Raw genomic sequence first — 19064 nt, 5'->3', positions numbered from 1 at the left:
AAACCACATGGATGGACTGATATACGTTTCTAGGATATTCAATACCGCCTTCTCCACCCGCGTTACAAGTTCTCAAAATTTTCTGGTATTATTGTAATGCGAGGCCTCCCTCAGTTCTGCTCATAATGCTATTTGGTGCAGTGATTTTCTCAGCATTTAAAAGGCGTTTGTACTTGCCCCCTACATTTACAGAAAACCACTTCACACTGGTGGGTTACAGTGTCGCCGCACTAGGGCATACGAAACAACTCTCTTGATTCTAAAACATTCTTCATCGTACCAACTAACCTTAGCTATCCATCTATCTCCAATTGGTCCAGCAGTTTTGGGCCCTATAGACTTGGACCACAGCACCTTCAGCTCATTTACCATTCCGTCACAAGCCGCTAACATTTCCCCACAACCATCGGTTAATTTGTTCATAACTATGGCTCCATACTTGGCCACTCCATCATATTTACCTCCTACTGTTGGCTAGGGCGATCACATGCTCGTACCGCTCCTCACTTGGGTTATTCGCACAGGCACACAGCTTCAGTACCACAGGATTGTGGTCACTCTTCTGGTAACGGTCATATCACGCACTCATCCCCACACCTCTGTATTGACTATACTATAGTTCATTATTGATAAGCTACTCACTATGTAAAAAGTTGCCATAGGTGTGCTATCTGAGGCAGTAAGACCATTAATAAAGCGCAGCTGATAATTTATTAGAAAATCAGAGCATGTGCAGCCCTTCTTGGTAGATTTAAAATGGCTGCCTCAGGGATACCTTGGCACTTGTCTTCCATTAGGACCTCATTGTTGTTGATAGCACCAGATGGTTGTGTATTGAAATCTCCACAACTCTGTATCGAATAGTTCTCCATTTTGCCCTCCTCAATCAGCTTACAATGGGCCACATCCTCCCTGACGCTACCTGCATAAGAAACAACGTTCCCCTAGACCTCTGGTGAACGCCCCCTCCCGGTGGAATGTATATGTACAAGATTCCGACCACATCATCTTCAGACAAATGAGCTACCCCCATTTGCTCTATCCCGCATTTCATTATAGAAACCTCCACACTGCAAGCTTTCCCGAATGCCTCCCCTTTGTGGGAGGGCAGTCCAAGTGCTAATGCCAAGGAAGCCGTTTTCACTAATTCCTTTGAATGCCCATCTTTCTTGGAAGCAGCATATAGCACAGTGATCGATAAACTTCAGCCAGTCTTCGTCCTCTGTTTTGCTAATCAAGGCCGCAATGTTCCAGGAAAAAACATACAAGAATCTTTTGTCAGTGCTGCCCATTATTATGGCCTAACATAACCCTTTTGAGGTTGTGGCAGCAAACAGGGAGGACAAGCTCTTCCATACTCAGACTCCCCTCTAGACGGCACTCTGGAGTTGGTAGCCAGTGCTGCTGCTATCCAGGACCAGTCTGTACAGTAAATCTTGGAATCCTTAAAACCAGGGTTTGGAAGCTTAATTTTCCTGGTACTATTGCTCGTGGTAATGAGCAGGTTCTCTTGGGTTACTTCATTAGTAATTGGTAAATCCCTCTTTGCCTCCCGGCAGGTGATCGATGGCTAGAAAAGCAGTTTGGTCCAGGGAGCAGTGTATTGTGGCCAATGCTGCCCCGGTAAAGCTGCTTCTTTTCGGTCAAAGCCCGGGCAGGACAAGATATCGAACTCCCCCCATAATATGAAAGTAATCTATATGAGCACCAATCTGGTGATGATGGCCAGTGTGAACTCGACCTTAGAAAAATAGGCATTGCTCCCTCTTGAGCTTGGCCCAATTTCCTGGTTGATCACTTTCGCTATCTTCATATCATCAGACTAGACCACTCTTAGTTCGGGAATTGCATGGAAAAGAGCTAAGAATCTTGATCTGTTTAAGGGCTTTGCAGAGCCAATGTCTGGGAAAAGATCGATAAATTCCAGGCAACAATCAGCTGCTTTTTGGTCCACTATTGAGGTATTATTTAACAGAGAGCTTTTATTTGTAATTTGACCTCCCACATCATCTCATAATTTTATGAAAATTGGAGCAAAAGGGTTAAGGCTGGATGCTGACCTAGATTCCTCTATGGAAATGGCGCCCATGCTCTTGGGCTGACCGGCACCCAGGCCCTGCACAGGGGTCCTCAACTTTCTTGACTCTGATACCCTAATCGACTGTAGCACCTCTTTTTGTGGGCTGACATTTCCTCCTAGGTTTTCTTTTCCTTTTAGGTTGCACTTGTTGTTTTTGCGCTCCTATTAAGTTGTCAGATCCGTCACCAATAAAGTGTTGTTTACATCGTTTAGACCTTCGATTGAGTGGTTGGGGGTTGAATCTCGGACGATCGTACTCTCAATTATGTCTGCACTGACCGAGCTACCACTTGTGACCAATCCATTGTTGCGCCCCTTAGGATTGGTGAATAACCACTTTAATGAATATAAAAGGAAAGTATGGTCAGTCCTTTCCTTCTTTTTATTATTTTCATCCCGGTGTTCACAGGTCCTGTTGTCGTATTTGCACTTTGATAAACGTTAATGTTCAATGCAACACTTCCCAGATTACAAGATGTTACCAGAGCACTCCGGTTCAGCTACCCCTGGCATGATCTCACTACCTTTCGCTGTATAGGTAATTTCCGCCCCATGGTAGTTGGTGTCAGAATTGAGGGGGTCTGTGGTTATGCCGGCCTTAGCACCCGCATTCTTTGCTTCTTCTGTCAGATGGACCGGCAGTTTAAGCATGCCATTGCAAACTGGGCAAGTATCAACCATTATGTGAAATTGAGTGTCAGAGATTGCCTTTTGGGCTATTGAGTGTTCTGGCTCATTTTGGGTATCTGTATGGGAGACTACATCCTTATTTCTGCCTTCTGGCACTAAGACACAAAGAATCCGGGTCAGCAGTGATCTTCTATGTTCGGATCCACTTAATGACTTCTCTAGAGTATTGAGGGCATTCATGGCTTCTGAGATTATAAAACCTTACAAAGCCTTTAGATTTGGAGAGATGCTTCCAGGAAATTGGTTAACTGAGATACCCAGACAAACTGAGGACCCCCAGTGGAAGTTTTGCTACTTTCCACTGGAATATTATCCGACTCACCATGGGCCTCCCCGGAGTCATCAAGTATAATAGGGCAGTTGAAATTCCCAGCAACATCTATGCTCGCCCTCTTGCGAGTTATGGCACTTTGTGGTATATTGAGATGGGAATAGTTAAGGAACATTAAGGAGCTGGTACTACCTACCTGGGCATTTGTCTCCTTGTTTACCACATCCGACAGGGCCTTTGGTTTGCAAAGTCCCAGGTTAAGCTTGGATGGTTCAAGAGGAGAAGAATTGCTGGCTTTACTGAGCTTCTTAACAGTTTCCACATGCTCGATCAATAGCGGTTCCCTAGAACTATGCAGGCCGGTTGTTCCGCTGTGTGACCTTACTTGAATTTGTTCTTGTGCGTGAGCTGTGTGGTTAACTATATTGTTCTCAATCTCACAGGCAACCGCCGTGGAACTCTGTTCACCGGTTTTATCTTCACTAGGGTGAACTGACCCATTTTTAAGTGATGATATTCCCTACTCGGTCAAAGTTTCGGGCTGGCTGCCCTTTAGGATCAAGGGACTCAGGCCTGCTCTAGTGGCTGACATAAGTGTAGCCTCCTTAACAATCTTCTGATAGAAGCTTGTTATTAGCTTCCCCCTACTGCATTACGGGCAGTAGGGGGAACCTATGTTAGTGCAGGTTCAGCCATCGGTTCAAGCATACCCACTGGTGTGATTATGGCTTCCTTCTGCATGCTTCCTTTTTAGGTTGAGCCTAGAGGCAGCGCGCATGTGCTGCTCTGCAATACTTATTGTAGAGAAGTAGTGAATAAAGCTCCGCCCATATTTGCCATTGGCTTCTGTCATTGCCCGTCCTAAATGCTGGCTTCTGATTCGTCAATGGGAATGTTCGCCCCGCCTCCTCTTCATTTGTCACCTCCCATGGCGACTGAGCACTATTTTCTTTAATGAGGTTCTCCTAGTGCAGGCATGACATGCTTAGGTGTCTACTTCCCCGCCCCCCCTCCCGTTGTCCGTGCCTTCTCCCCCCCCCCCCGCCCTCCTGTTGTCTGTGGCTTCTCCCCCCTCCCGTTGTCTGTGATGCTTACCATTTGCAATACAATAGGTCTTGCGTAAATGCGAGACCTATTGCACTGCAAATGCTTGTGGTGAATGTTCCCTGCTGTGTTTCTTCAAGCTGTAGTTTCTCTTTCTAAGAGGGCCGTCTCAGTTTAACTCCTAAATTTGATTCTTCCCATTCTAAGATGGCCGCTGTCTATCTGTTGAAGCCCTTTTACTAAAATAGTCCTTCCTGTTTCAATATGGTCACAGTCTTGTGAGTATGTGCTAACGGAATCCGGCTTCTACGGTGGCTGCGCCTCTGGATTAGACGTTAGGAGTGCTCAGAGCTGAAAATGACTGTGATCTCATTGCAAGGAGAGAGTTAGAGGTAAAAACAAGCATGGGGCGTTAGGGACGGGTAGAGCTGATGGTTTGAGTTAGTTTCTCTGCTGGCTGAAAGAGAAGGGTTGGAGGCTCAAGGGGGAGGCATGGCTGAAGGAAGAGGACAGGTGTATTGGCTTAGGTTACTGCTTATTGGGACTAGGAGGGTGCGGGTCATGTTTGTGGGCAGGTGGTGATTGGTCTGTGTCTTGTAGGCTTGGCTGGGTGGTTATGAAGTAGCTGTGATTCTACTCCAGTTGTCCTCATGCCCCCTCTTCCCAAACACATCTTCCCCTTACAATGACACAAAGGAAATTATTCCAAAGAAGACTGGTATATCTGTACACTGAGACAGACAGGTCTCGGTTCAGACCCCAAGGGACTGGGGGTTGGTTTGAAAGCTGGTAAGCAGTATTTATGCTGCAGTGGCATTTACCAATGTTCATTAGTAGATGGAGTTCTTGGGGGCGTTGTAAGAACAAGATAGTTTTCCTCCCCAGTCATGTGTGTTTGATGGCCAATCCCCTATTACTTTGTGGTGGAAGTGAGACAGGCTGCCACACCAGCATTTGTATTTGTACATAGTGTATGACCCCGGAGTTTTTATGTGGCAGTGAGGCACGTTGACTCATCGGTCTGTATAACACAACCTTCTTGGGGTAATGCACGGTGACCCGGTTGCATGCTCTAACATAGAGATTGATTCTTAAGTATTCATATGGAAGTCATATAGGCTGTTCTACACGCTTAGCTGTGTGCAAGGCAGCTAATACCAGGGCATGCTATAGAAATGATATGGTATGACCCTGCAATGTAACTATTAGGAAAGATGTCATAGTATGGGTCTCATACTTGGTACTCCAACCTCTAGGCTATTTTAACTATCCTCCAAATCCCAAAAAACTGACACCGTATTCACACCAAATGTGAGGTTGAACCTGCCCGGTAATGTTAGAGGTACTGGGCGAGGACTCAGTGATGAAGCATGCCAAACGCCGGGGTGGGTGACAATCATTAAAAAAACAAAAAAATATTTTTTTTTTTCACCTTCAGTATGGAAATCCCATGCGAGAGCATCCTCTGTTAAGAGTCTTTTACTCACTAACCTTTAGTTGTTTACACATAAAGGCCTAAAAAAATCTACTTACCCATTCCCTTTGACAAGCAAGATTTAATCAGGGCAAACTATTTGTTGGGCATACTGGCCCATTCTGTAGAGCATGCTCGAGCTGCCAAAGAACAATTGTTCTGCACATTCAAGAAGTGAGTGATCAATAAAGATGCCTTTGAATCTGGTCACATTTGCTATGCATTGAAAGACTGAAGGGAAATGCAACTTCAAGATACTCTGGCAAGATGAAAAAATAGGCAGTAATCTTAGTGGGCAACCATGACCTAGAATGAGAAGTGGCAGTACCTTGCAATAGGTCTCGCATTTGCGAGAGTTTAAGCTATAGTATTACCAATAGCTCAAACTCTCGTAAATGCGAGACATATTGCATTGCAAATGCTTGTTGGATAGGTTGCAAGTCATTTATTATATACTCTCAGGGAGCGTCTTGAGACCACATACTTGGTACGCCTACTCGTTCGTGTCATTGCTCTGCAGCATGGTGTTCTTGATGGTTTCAATAATTTTGTATTAATTCTAGATGTCTCAAAGGCAAGTATTAGGACTCTTAGCTCCTTCCTCGTGCATTCGCTTCCCCCAAATATAACTGATATGGTAATATTGGTGCTAACAGGTTTGTAGTGTAGTTCCTATTTTCCCAATAGGCTCTGCGCATTGGAATAACAAACAGCAGTGTAGACGTAGGACTGAGGTCTTCTAGGTCTCTACTGACTATGTTAGACTTAATTTAGGTTTGCGCCAGCTAGCTCAGAGGTCACTGGAAACTTTCTTGACTGAATAGGAAGGGATCAGCTTCCCTGGCTCAGACAAGAAGGGATTCAGCTTCCGACAACCGCATAAACATGACAACTTTGCTCCCTCAGAATAAGAGTCAATCTCTAGAGTCGTGTGAAACAATAGACAGCTATTTCACTCAGTCAGATGTGCATTCTTAGTTTCACCAGAGTGCAGAGAATAGAGAGACAGGAGTTTTCAATAAAAGGTATTATTTATTGAGCAGTCTTCCTTCTCATGCAAGAGAAATGAATTGCCACAATTGCAATACTTAATATAAAGTAAAGTATGTACAGTAAAAGGAGTATTATAAAATAATACTGTAAAAGCATTGATATAGATTCTTAGCCATAAGATACTTTAAAATGGATAAAATATATATACATATATACATAGGCTAACGTGCTCAACTGGTGCTTCTAAAATACGCCTACCCCGGTGTACCTGACCTTACCCTAATACGTGGGAAGGAGTAAGTAAGTAGCAGTTTAAGTAGGTTTTTGCCAAGAATCTGACTCAAGAATTCTCTCTAAGGATTTAGTCAGCACTGTACCTTGGGAATAGAATGTAGGTGGTCTGGTATCTCTCTCTCAGGACTCGATATCCCAGTCACCCGCAATGGTAGGCTGGAAACGCCTGAGCTGGATTTTCTCGGCGCGTTAAAGAGGAGGGGCAGCGTCCGTAGGCTCTTCGCGTCTGCTGGGCTCTGGGCAAGTAGATTAGCTGCTCTGCTCCGAAACCACCACTGTGTGTTTGCTTAAGGCAACGTTGGTATATTTATACCTGAAAGGTGCAGAGTTTGACGTAAGGTTTGGACATAAGACGTCAATAAAGATGTCACTAAGAACTGGCCGTTCTTACAGTGCTCGCAGGAGTTCTATTACAAATCAAAACAAAGCAAGCAGGGATTTCCCAGGTTGCTGGAGGTTTGGTGTGTTGAAAGAACTCGTTGTGCTTTCTAGGAATCTAAGGAAGTAGCTTTTGCCATGCCTTGGGCTGCAAGGGCGATTTACTGAAATATGGATCTGCTTCTTATGCCATTGTAGGGATATCTATTGATTATAACCGTGTAAGGGCATAAAATGGTAGTATTGATTCAGGTTCCTAGATAAAAACACTACAGATTATCCAAACCTTGCAACAGGAATGACAAAAAAGGTTAAAAGTGCTGCTTGACTTCCCCATCACTGTTGTAAAAAGCCAATATACTCACAAGGTAAGCCGCAGGAGCACGCTACAAAGGTGTACAAAGTTGAAGCCTGCGACAGGCAACAAAACTAATCAGCAAGCAAGTCGCATCACCCTGTTTCTGGCCGCCTCTGCTAATTATACTCAGACAGCTGGTTTTGAGAACTAGTTCTTGTGCTCGTATCATCCTTCAACCACTAGCATGAGGTAAAGCATGTGTCCTCCAAAGTCCTTGTACTGGCCACGCTCGAAGGGGTGATAATGGGCAGAGCTACAAAGAAGGTGGGTTGGAAAACAGGGCAGTCAAGGCTGGGCGCTTGCCGCACAGGCTAATTGTGGAGGGCAGACAAAGGTGTAGGTTGAGAAACAAGGGTGGGGGTGGGTGCCCACCCCTGGTCGCAAGCCGCACCCAACCAATGGGCTTGACCTAATCTAGTCGCTCTATTGCCACTGCTGCTAGCTTAAATGTGCTCCCGCCGGGCAGACGAGACCCAGTAGCACACAGCTCCTGGCTTGCTCGCCTTCATGTGTGGTCCCAGGCTACACTGGCTAGGCTCCAACCGCCGCCATCTCTACTTGCCCTTCAACAGCCTGGTAATCTGGCACAAATTTCATATTCTTTCTCTGTGTAAAAACTGAATTGCATAATTTAAATATGCAATAAAGTACAGCACTCCAATTAATCCCCAGGTAGGTTTACAATATATAGCTATATAAGTGCATGGTTATTTGCGTATTATTGTTACAATGTAAAAGTTGTGGTTATATTTTCCTTGTTTTTTTCCAGTCCCTTGCACCATCTATACTTACAAGTGTTCTAACAAAGCATGCATAAGCAAGTTGAACCCGGAGTGTGACGGGGTACCGGATTGCAGCAACGGGTCTGATGAGCACAACTGTGGTACGTAAACAAATGGAATCTCTCATAGGGTTTTTAGCCTATGCCCACCAACTACGTAGTATTGCGTTGCTACTGGACACCAGACCTTACTTATTGAAGTAAACGCCACACCTAATATGGCTGTCCATGCCCCGCCCAGCTGGGTTCACAAACACTCTTCAGAAAACATTCCAGTTTTTCCTTCCACCATTGGCCCCCTCCCTGAAGGATAACTTCTATGACATAGTGATAGTTATATAGCCTTAACAAATAAGAAAATGCAGTGTTCTTAATTGATGATGCAGCTACCCCTAAATACTTTTCTTTCCTCTCCTTCTCTTAGACTGTGGAAACGCCCCCTCGCTGGGATTCAATAAGATTGTGGGTGGGAGCGGTGCCTCGCGTGGTGAGTGGCCCTGGCAGGTCAGCCTTTGGCTGAGGAGGAAAGAGCACAAGTGTGGCGCGGTCCTGATCGCAGACAGATGGCTGCTCTCTGCAGCTCACTGCTTTGATGTGTAAGTCTTCCATCTACTATTAAGGCAAGAGATTATGGTGAGCAGTAGATAGACTGAATGGGTGTGAATTAATGAGTGATATTGTGAGAAATGATAAAGTAAGCAATGTATTTAATCATTGAGAGTCAATGTCCCTGAAGGAATATGTAAGTGACTGAGTACTTAAATGGGTGTCTAAGCAAGTGAATAATGAGTGTATGTTAGGGTCCATAAATGAGTGAATGTTTAAGGGAGCTAAAAGGGTGAGTGTTGGAGGGTGGAAGTATTTTGTGGCATTCCAGAGGTGCCTTACCATGTAATACTAACACAGTACACAATGTTGGACCCTAGGTACTCTCAGTACACCTTCTCTCAGTCCTGGTAGAGTGGCAAAGAGCAGACAGGCTACTTAGAGGCGCATGTGTTAAGCATTTCACATCACCAACATGGACGATAAGTAACTGACATGGCTCGAGAGAAATCCAACACCAATTTTTAAAAATAGCTCTGATTTTTAGACACAAATGAAATCAATGGAGTGGAATTATCTATTTTCAAGAAATAAATAAACAATACTTTGCAATGTGAAAAATACTGAAGTTGCGGTCAATGGAAAAAACACATATATGCAATCAGTTACTTTGGGAGCGAGTTCAACGGAACCAGCTCAAGGTTAGGGTCTTTGGGGCCCACAGACCAGACCTGGACAGTCAGTACAATTTTGCATGGTTTGGGGAACCAAAGTGCAGAGCTGTCAAAACACAGGCATTTAAATGCACCTCTTACCAAAAGGGTGCTTGTGGGTCAAGTAGAACAAAGAAACTTGGAATTTAAGCATTTGTGTCTTGGGCCATAGGACACCGGGCAGATCCGCTCTACGTAGCTCATGGGACCAGGGTGAAGAGGTGCACAGGATCTGCGGGTTCTGCTTCAGCAGGCCTGCCAACAGAGAAAGCAAATGCGATAGTCTCACAACGGAGCCACTGTGGTGGATGGTTGGTTAGTGCATGTTGGTCTCTCCTCTAAAAGCGTTGAAGAAAGCCGTCTGCAAACAGCCTAACCACAAACAAGCCTTGGCACCGGCAAACACGGTGTCTTGGTTTTTCTTCATGCAGGTGGGCAACATAGACACTTGAGCCTCGCTGAGGGTAGAGTTCACAGCTCCTTGAAGACAGCTGACCACTTTTCTTTGGGCAAAAATCTGTCGGAGACCAGCAGACAGTCCTGGTGGTCATGCACATGCAGTTTAGTTCTGCTAGCCACAGGGGACTAGTACCCCTAGTCCTGGGGAGATCTAGTGAAGTCCTTAGGTTGCAGAGGGGTTCACTTTTCCTTTTGGAACCGGTCTCTGGTCCTCGGCAAAGTGTAGTCCTGTGGGTGCAGGGTGACTGACACAGGGGCAGTAAGTGCTTCGCGCCTTTCCTTTGTGCAGCTATGCTCTTGTGCAGACACGGACCTCTTCTTGTTTCACATCGAATCTCAGGTTCTAGGGTGCTCCTTAAATCCTAGATTTAGTGGGTGTAAGAGCTACTAGCCAACGGGCAGCTAGTCCTGCAGCTAATCCGCCCTCAGTAGTGACAACATCCTGTGGGTGTATGTCACTAAAACTAGTCAAAACCTGTTTCTAAGCCTACATTCGAGAAGGCCAGAACCATCCTCAGCTGTACACCTCAGGCTGCCAGCCGCTAGAGGTGTGGTCAGGCTTGTGAAGCTGGACTCCTCCTGCATAGCTAATTTCCCGCCAGCACCCGAAAAATAGTGCCCGGGGGAGGCTTTGTCCTCAAGTGGGGGACAGTTCCTTTGTTCAGTGGCACCAGTGAAGCCTTTGAGGTTCACTGCCACACCAGTGGTGCAATTCACTAGCTATCCTGTGTGGGTGGAGGTGTCACCCCCTGCTCACAGAGGACCTTTGCCTTTGACCACTGGGAGTGGTACACACTTCCCAGCATGAGGTCAGACTTCTGTCTTGGCTGCAGGGCTTCAAAAAAGCCAGCCAAGGCACAGGAACACTGGTTAATAAGGTGGGTACTGTCTAAAGGGCCTTCTGGGTACATGCTGGTGAACCCTCAACACCACCATTGTGCCGGGCGTCAAATAGTGCCGTGTTTGACACCAAACATGAAAGAAATCGGCCGGCCCATCATGCAGCTGGACATATAGGTAATGTCCTAATGCCAGCCCATGAATTACGTTTAGAACACTATCACGGGGTAGTATATGCTTGCGCATATACTCCCACACATAGGAGGCCTATCTTAGAGGTGACTGACATACATTAAACGCAGTGAAGTGACTGTCACACATGATGTGTGCAGGGTCGCACTTGAGCAGGCAAGCTGCTCGTGCAGGGCTGACATGTCAGACTGGCAGACTTCGGTTTTACTCGGGTGACTCAGGGTGGCACAATACACGCTGCAGCCCTGGTACCCCTTTTACATCCCTGCCCTGGGTACCACTGATACCATGTACTACAGCCTGAAAATGGTGTAAAAGCACCTTGCCAATTGGGTGTACAATTCACATTTACAGTTTGAGAGAAATAGCACTGGTGCTGGGCCTTGTGGGCAGGACCCAGCACACTTTCAAATCAATTATCGCAGCAAAGTGTGGCAAAAAGTGTGAGGGCACTGTAACACAGTCCATATTACAACAGTGACTGATCCAGCATGTCTGTTAGACAATAGATACAATTGTTTTACTTCCCATCCAAATCACTTGAAGATACATTAGGTCTATGATTGCAATCTAAGATGATTGCTATTCAAGATCATCAATGAGGGTAATATTTTTGTATTATCGTCTCAATGTTTTTTTGTAATTTGTTTTCCCAGGGTATTGGTTTTAAAAAAACTAAAATTTACAACATGTGCTTTTGTCAGAAACCATGAACTAGAATTCACCTCATCATATTGCAATTCATCTGACTCTGTTGAAGGTCTGTTGTATGGGTAAGGTTAGAGAGTGATTTCAAGAATGAAATATTTAATTACAGAGTGATTGCTTTAGCCTTTTCTCAACCGGTAGTTCATTCTGTAGAGTAAGAGTCATGTAAACAAACATAGTGTGTTTGTCATCACCATGTCCACTTACTCAGTAAACTTATGTCTTGTGGGGTCTAAGAAGTCAAGCCTAGACGTTTCTTTAGGTAAATACTCTAAATATTCTTAGTTACAGTGACCCAAAGCTGTGGATGGCCTACCTGGGAACCCCATTTCTGAACGGCATTGAAGGAAGGGTTGAGAAAATCTACAGAATCCATAAGCATCCTTTCTACAATGTCTACACTTTAGACAACGATGTGGCCCTGCTGGAACTCCCAATGCCTTTGGGCTTCAACAATGTTATTAAACCAATCTGCCTGCCCGACGCCACACACGTCTTCAGGGAAGGGACCAAGTGCTTCATCACCGGATGGGGATCCACTAAGGAAGGAGGTAATGCCACATTCTAGATCATATTTTATTCAAGGGTTGTTAGGTTGAGCTTAACACTATTTATGGAATGGAGCATATTTTGGGTTCTTTTCAACCACCCCTCCTCACCCTTACTTAAAGGGGAAAATCACTACAAGCAATTGTATATTGAAAGATGTGACTTGGTGTAAGATACCCCCAGTCCTTCTAGACTTAGCTACAGAAACTCAAATCCCTCCAGTAATCAGCTTATTGAAGACTACAGTTCTCAACCAGCAGACACCTATAACGCAATGGTAGAATGGGGTCCCTGCATAAAGGACACTCCTTTTAGTTCTCCCCATAATCTAGCTAGCAGCAGACCCTACCTTCCCTAACATTTGTCACCTCATCACCAACCTTCTTCTGTAGACAAAATTAATAGAAAATACCACAGACAACCATTAAACGAAGAAAATAATCACATTCTTCAAATGCTTCAGACCGGGGCATTGGACGGAAACTACCCTTCTTGATTTGGGGAGCAACGCTTGAAATAGTCGCCACAGGGACCTCTTCATTGTAGATCTCTGTGCTGCGTTTGTCAAAGAAGATTTCAGTGTCCTACTGGAGAGGTTGGTTTCTTTGTCCCCATTTCTTTACTGAGCTCAGCCTATCATATGTTCCTGAATCAAGGCAGGAAAAGTGTATCATGTGAATAACTTAATTGAATTTTACCCACTCATAGTCCGGCCCTGTTCATCCCACCACCTCTGGTCTTTTTCATCACCATTCCCAATGGAATTTAAGATGGTATTTAAATTATATAGTAGTGAGGCTTCAAATCCATTTTTAAATTTGGCTTGTATGGCTGATGTGGCCCTAATCTCAGCAACCTCTCTAAGACAATGGGCGAACAAAGTACCACCCAGTTTCACCCACAGGCTCCTTCGACACCAGCCCATCAACAAACATACTATATGAGAATTATACCTCAAAATGTCAAATATGATCTATTGCAACTGAATGAATAAGAGGTTTTCAACATTGTAATAGTTTGATCAAACTCTAATAAATGTACGCTTTACCAACTGTGGAGCAATAAAATGTAAGGTGGCATAAAGAAATCTGAGTATAACTTTCCATCTTTTGTATTTACAAGGTGTGATGTCAAGGCAGCTACAGAAGGGGACAGTGAGCATCATTGGTGACCAAGCGTGCAAGAAGTTCTACCCCATTCAAATAAGTACCAGGATGTTGTGTGCTGGGGTCACGCAGGGAGGAGTCGACAGCTGCTCAGTAAGTAAAAGAATGGTGCAGTGTGACTTTCAAGATATGGGCATCTCTTGATTACTAAAAAGAGCTGTGTAATTCTGCAAAAATACAGGAGTTCAGCCATCTTATGATTGGCAAAGTTGAGAGCTATTGAGTTGGCAAGGATATGTAGCCTTTCTGTACAGCAACGCAGCTGCTGTGCAGCATGGCTAAAAGAAAACACTATGATGCAGCCAGTGCAAATGAGCTTTTTTTGTTGTTGAGAAAAGCACTTTAGCGCTGGCAGTGTCAGCATTATTTTACCATTACTTTTTAACCTGTCCTGTCTACTCCAGGTGTGTCCTCCTCTTTCACCCTTCCTCTGTGTTGCCTCCACCCTAACCCACAAGCAAATGTGGGCATGGGCTTTGGGAGGATGCAACACAGCAGGAAGGTGGAAGTAAAAAAAGGCGAGAAGGGTTGAGGGAGCACACAGAGAACGGGGGGCATGTGGAGGAAAGCATCTTAACAATGGAGGATGGGTGAGAGGGGCGGGGGGATGCACGTGGACAGGCAGGATGGTCAGCTAGCACAGGCGTAAACACAGGCAAAATGGGCTTAGGAAGGCAACAGAAAATGGATTGCAGGCAATAGGGGCTGGTGGATCTCACAGACAACGTAGGGTTGACTGGAGGTGAATAAGGAGTAACACGGATGGCTGAGAAGTACACAAGGGAGCTCGCTAGAGGAAAACACCCTCTTATAGAGGGCTAAATAGGTAAAAACGTTGCACCTAATCCCCAATGCGAGGGACAAACAAAAGCAGATGAGGGAAAGCCTACGGCACATGACCAGTAAGAAGCCTGCAAGTGAGTGATCATGAAGCTGACCAATAGTAGGAAATGGGTGGTTTCCAAGTCTTCTGTCAGGTAACAATATCTCACAAGAGACATCAGATGTGCTGTCATAGGCAAGACTTTAATATGGTTTGATGTTTGCTATAATTTCAGAAGCAGATGTGCTCAAACTTACACATTATAAATATGGTAACCTGTAGGGATTAATCAAGGAATCAGCTATGGCCACAGTGAAATCATCAATTTAACACTGGGTTTTACAAATGAAATTACAATAGTCTTTTACAGAAGTTTCTCCTTATTTTGTAAACAAAGCGTGGTTGTAGCCTCTCATCAATGTGCAATCCATATGGAGGTAGTCATAACAAACAACACATTTGTGGGAATTTATGCCCTTGTCTTATTTAATAGTCTGTGAAAGTCTAGTTCCTTAGATTTCTTTTTTCTACAAGACTCCTCCCGTAGTCATTGTCCCAGGTCCATCGTGGACCACACCTCACAGCCAAGACTAGGGCTGAGGAGACATTTCATTTTTGTGTCCTGTGTAAATGGTGATGGGTTGGGTAACATATCAGCATTTGTAAATTTACTCCAAGGACTTGTTTGGAAGGTGGAAATTCTACAAAAACTATTGCTTATGAGTAAATACATTGTTTTCTTAGAATGGTTTGTAAAAAAACAGTGTTAAATTGTTTATTTCACTGTGGCCAAAGATGATTCCATGATTAATCCCAACAGGTTACTATATTTATAATGTGAATAATTTCAGAAAGGCTAGCGGAAATGGTGACTTTGTCTGGATCAATAGAGGAGGGAGTAGAGAGTCACAAAGTAACCAGTGAATATCAGAGTTCCGGGTCATATTTAAGAAATCTCATTCGGCCAACAGGCATGTTATGGATTCTAAGCACATGCACAGGTGACGAATAAGAGTAGCTAAAACTTAGAAGGATTAAATACATCCTAAAACTCAAATAATTTGGTCATAAGGTGAGCCAGCTTTAGAACTTGAGCCTTTTAGTGGCTGACTCCGAAACCAAGCCATTTCCTCCCCCTCACTGAAATCGTTTTTAGTCCTCAAATACTAATTATCATGAGAACGGAGGTGCAAAAGTGATGAATTGCATATACATTGTCTGTATCTCAAAACTTCATTAAGTGAGGGACTTTAACAAACCATTAAAAAAGCAACTATATTTTTTGCGGACAATGTCCTGCTGTCTGTGGCGGATCCCGCCCACTCCCTTCCTTATGTCCAGGAGGCCCTGGAGAGTTTCGAGACTGTTGCAGGATTTAAAGTCAACCTGAATAAATCCTATATTCTCAACCTTACACTTCCCACTGCTGAGGTCGCCCGCCTTCGACTCTTATCGCCACTTCCATGGTCCCTCACTTCCTTAGTGTACTTAGGGGTCCACCTGACCCCCACTATTGGGAAGCTGTATGCCGCCAACTTTCCCCCGCTCCTGACGAAGATTCAAGGTGACCTAGCCCGCTGGAAACCTATGTTTATCTCGTGGCTAGGGAGGATCCATGCGATCAAAATGTCCCTCTTGCCCAAACTGCTGTACCTCTTTCAGGCCCTCCCCATAATCCCCGAAAGCGACTTCTTTGGCCGCCTCCGATCCATGATGCTTCGCTACATCTGGCAGGGTGGGCGTGCCCGATTCTCCTTCACTACCCTCTGGCGCCCGCAGAGGAAGGGAGGAGTGGGCCTTCCGGATATGCACTTGTACTACAAGGCGGCACAGCTCCGGGTCCTTGTGGAGTGGTCGCAGCCCATGTCTGAAAAGCATTGGCTGCATATGGACCGTTCGGTGGCGGGGAGGACAATTTGGGACATGGCATGGAAACCAAAAAGGGATAGACCCAAGAATGCGTACATCAGTACCCCCACGAGTACCACCCTGAAGGTATGGGATTCGGTCTACCATGATGAACGGTGGACGTCCTTCCCGTCCCCATACACACAGATTCATTTTAATCCCTCCTTTCCCCCTGCAGAACGTGAGGGCCCTTTCGACGCCTGTAGGGCCGGGGTCTGTTACGCCCTTACACACCTCTTCCATGGGGATGCACCACTCACGTTCGCCAATTGTATGCGAGACTACTCTGTCTCACCACTGGAGCAATTTCGCCACGCCCAGATGCTTCACTGGGCGCTATCGCCATCAGTCAAAGACGCAGCTACCAGGCCACCCACTATTTTTGAGGCATTTCTTGCAAGAACCTCCAGCATGCAAGGTACCATCTCCTTCCTATACGACCTCCTGCTCTCCACCTCTATATCTCCTAGGCCAAGATATATGGGGCTTTGGGAGGACCTTCTGGGCCACCCCATATCAGACGAAGAGTGGTTCCATTTTTGGCATGACATCGCGAGGCACAACCACTCGCTGGACCTCCGGGAGGCCCATCTTAAAACCACAATGGACTGGTACATGTACCCAGCCAAATTGAAGAGGATTTTTCCGGACTCTTCGGATAGGTGATGGAGGGGCTGTGGAATGCTGGGCGATTTTCGCCACATATGGTGGGATTGCCCGATCATCCGTCCTTATTGGGCGTAAATCCTCTCCCACATCAAAGAGATCTTGGGCTACCCTATCAAGGACACGCTAGACCATGTTTTGCTAGGCCTTCGAGACCCTGACCTCGAACACCAGACACGAGCTGATAAAAAGATTCTTTGGCTTTGTACGGGCGCTGCCAAGTTGACCTTGGCTGCAGCCTGGAAGAAAAAGGAGGCCCCGGCACTCGCTCTATGGCATGCAAGGCTTTGGAGGCTACTAAGTATGGAACGAATGGCGGACATTTTTTGGGGCGATTTCAAGAACTTCTCCTTCCGCTGGGGTCCTCTGGTCCGCTTTCTATCTAGCGGCTTGCCCTCTGCAGTTTGTCCTCCCTCCTTACGAGGCCTTCATCTATTCCAGACCTGAGTTGCTCTGACTGTATGATTCTGTGAATGAATGTGTGTTACCACCACTGGGGAGCGGGGTGGGAACGGGTGGGCAGGGCTGTTGGGGGGGGTGGGGGGTTTGGCGACGGCCAGGCTATCTACTCGGCGAGCTAGAGGTACGCCGCCCTGAACTGAAGCCCGCTGCGGGCCCTGGGCCCTTGAGTCCGATCTGAAGTATGTTCCTACGCTCGATACGCAGCTTGCGGACCTTGGGCCAGTGTTACTATTCAGCCGAGCTCAACGACTTCTGCATACCCAAACCGTACCCCCCTGCGAGGGAAATTAAGCGGGATTGTCGCAATCTGTGGTTTAATATTTTCAAAATGTCAATAAAAACAACTTTTACAAAAAAAAAGCAAATATATCCACCAACCTCAGCAGTGAGGTTGAACTACACCAGAGACCACCTACTTCATGTAAGTTGGTGGTATTTTGTGCAGCACGACCTTAATGGAAAGACTAGTTACTGAATTAATTTTTTACTCAACAATGTGCTTTAGTGTGTACTTGTTTTGATTGGTGAAAATACCGGTTGTTTTTTTATTTGCTTCATCTTTGCTCTTTTTTGTTTCTCTCCAGGGTGATGCTGGTGGTCCACTGGCCTGTCGGGAACCTTCAGGGAGATGGTTTCTTGCTGGCATCACAAGCTGGGGTTATGGATGTGCCAGGGCCTATTTCCCAGGAGTCTACACACGAGTCACTGCTGTCAGGAGCTGGATTGGACAGAATCTAAGGTTGTGAGATTTCTATGGTCCACTCAGGAAAGAAGGAATTTTCAAGATAAAGAGGGATTTCTTCAATTTGGACAAAAGACAAGCCCAATGATGAACTTTTCCTTGACATGTCTGATTGATGAAGATTTCCCACAACTTTGATGCAATTCAGTGTATGCTGCAAAAGACTTCACTGTGCAAATGCCGATGGTAGCTGTAGTGACCCGTTTTTTTTATTTCCCCCAACTATACTATGATATTTAGATAAAATTTTCTATAAATAAATGTGATATATCTGATTGACTGCAATGCATGTTACCTTATTTACTTGTTTCAAAGTTGCACCAACTCTTCTAGGTAGACTACTAGCTTTTTGCCTTGAAAGTCAAGACCACCTCAAAACACACATTAACTCAAGCATTACAAGATGCTAATCGCATCCATTCATTGATTACATCATTACAATCCGGTGTAATTGGGCTGCAAATGGGGGGGAGGAGGAAAGAGAATCTTATCATTGAATGGGCACCCCTTGAGCATGACCTTCCAGGGTTTATTAACAGCGATACTATGCTACTTAATACGTCAGTGCCCAAAGAACTTCCTGCTTCACAAGTGAATGAAATGATTTTATAAAGCGCGCATTACCGGAGAGTGTCTTAGTCAAACATACACACAGAATCCACACTCACTTTATGACACAAATGGCAGTAATACAGGTGAATGTTAGACATCATCTTGTGTCTTTGGGGACATGCATGTGTGGTGAGGCCAAGAGTTAATCCCAAGGCTAATGATTGGAAGATGTTATGGTGTTCTTTGCATTTAAACCTGATCAACAACCATGAGGTAGGCTTGAAAGATCTTCAGTTACAAAGGACCTATTAAACATGAATTTACAATGTAACATCTTTTAGATTCTCTTCAAAGAATGACTACACACGTCATTTT

At 45.2% G+C, this 19064-nt stretch overlaps 1 protein-coding gene across 1 annotated transcript in view; it reads left to right on the top strand.

The window, feature by feature from the left end:
* Nucleotides 1-18350, top strand: part of TMPRSS9 (transmembrane serine protease 9) — a 123287-nt gene extending 104937 nt beyond the window's left edge. Inside the window, exons 15-19 of the mRNA XM_086947258.1 lie at nt 8352-8465; nt 8788-8959; nt 12107-12372; nt 13493-13629; nt 17980-18350. Coding sequence (XP_086803384.1) covers nt 8352-8465; nt 8788-8959; nt 12107-12372; nt 13493-13629; nt 17980-18141 — 851 coding nt within the window. The 3' untranslated portion in view covers nt 18142-18350. The remainder of the gene's footprint in view (nt 1-8351; nt 8466-8787; nt 8960-12106; nt 12373-13492; nt 13630-17979) is intronic.
* The last annotated feature ends 714 nt before the right edge of the window (nt 18351-19064 follow it).

This window comes from Lissotriton vulgaris, chromosome 12 (assembly GCF_964263255.1).
Source record: "Lissotriton vulgaris chromosome 12, aLisVul1.2, whole genome shotgun sequence".
Taxonomy (NCBI): Eukaryota; Metazoa; Chordata; class Amphibia; order Caudata; family Salamandridae; genus Lissotriton; species Lissotriton vulgaris.
This window is presented reverse-complemented; position numbering and strand designations above follow the sequence as displayed.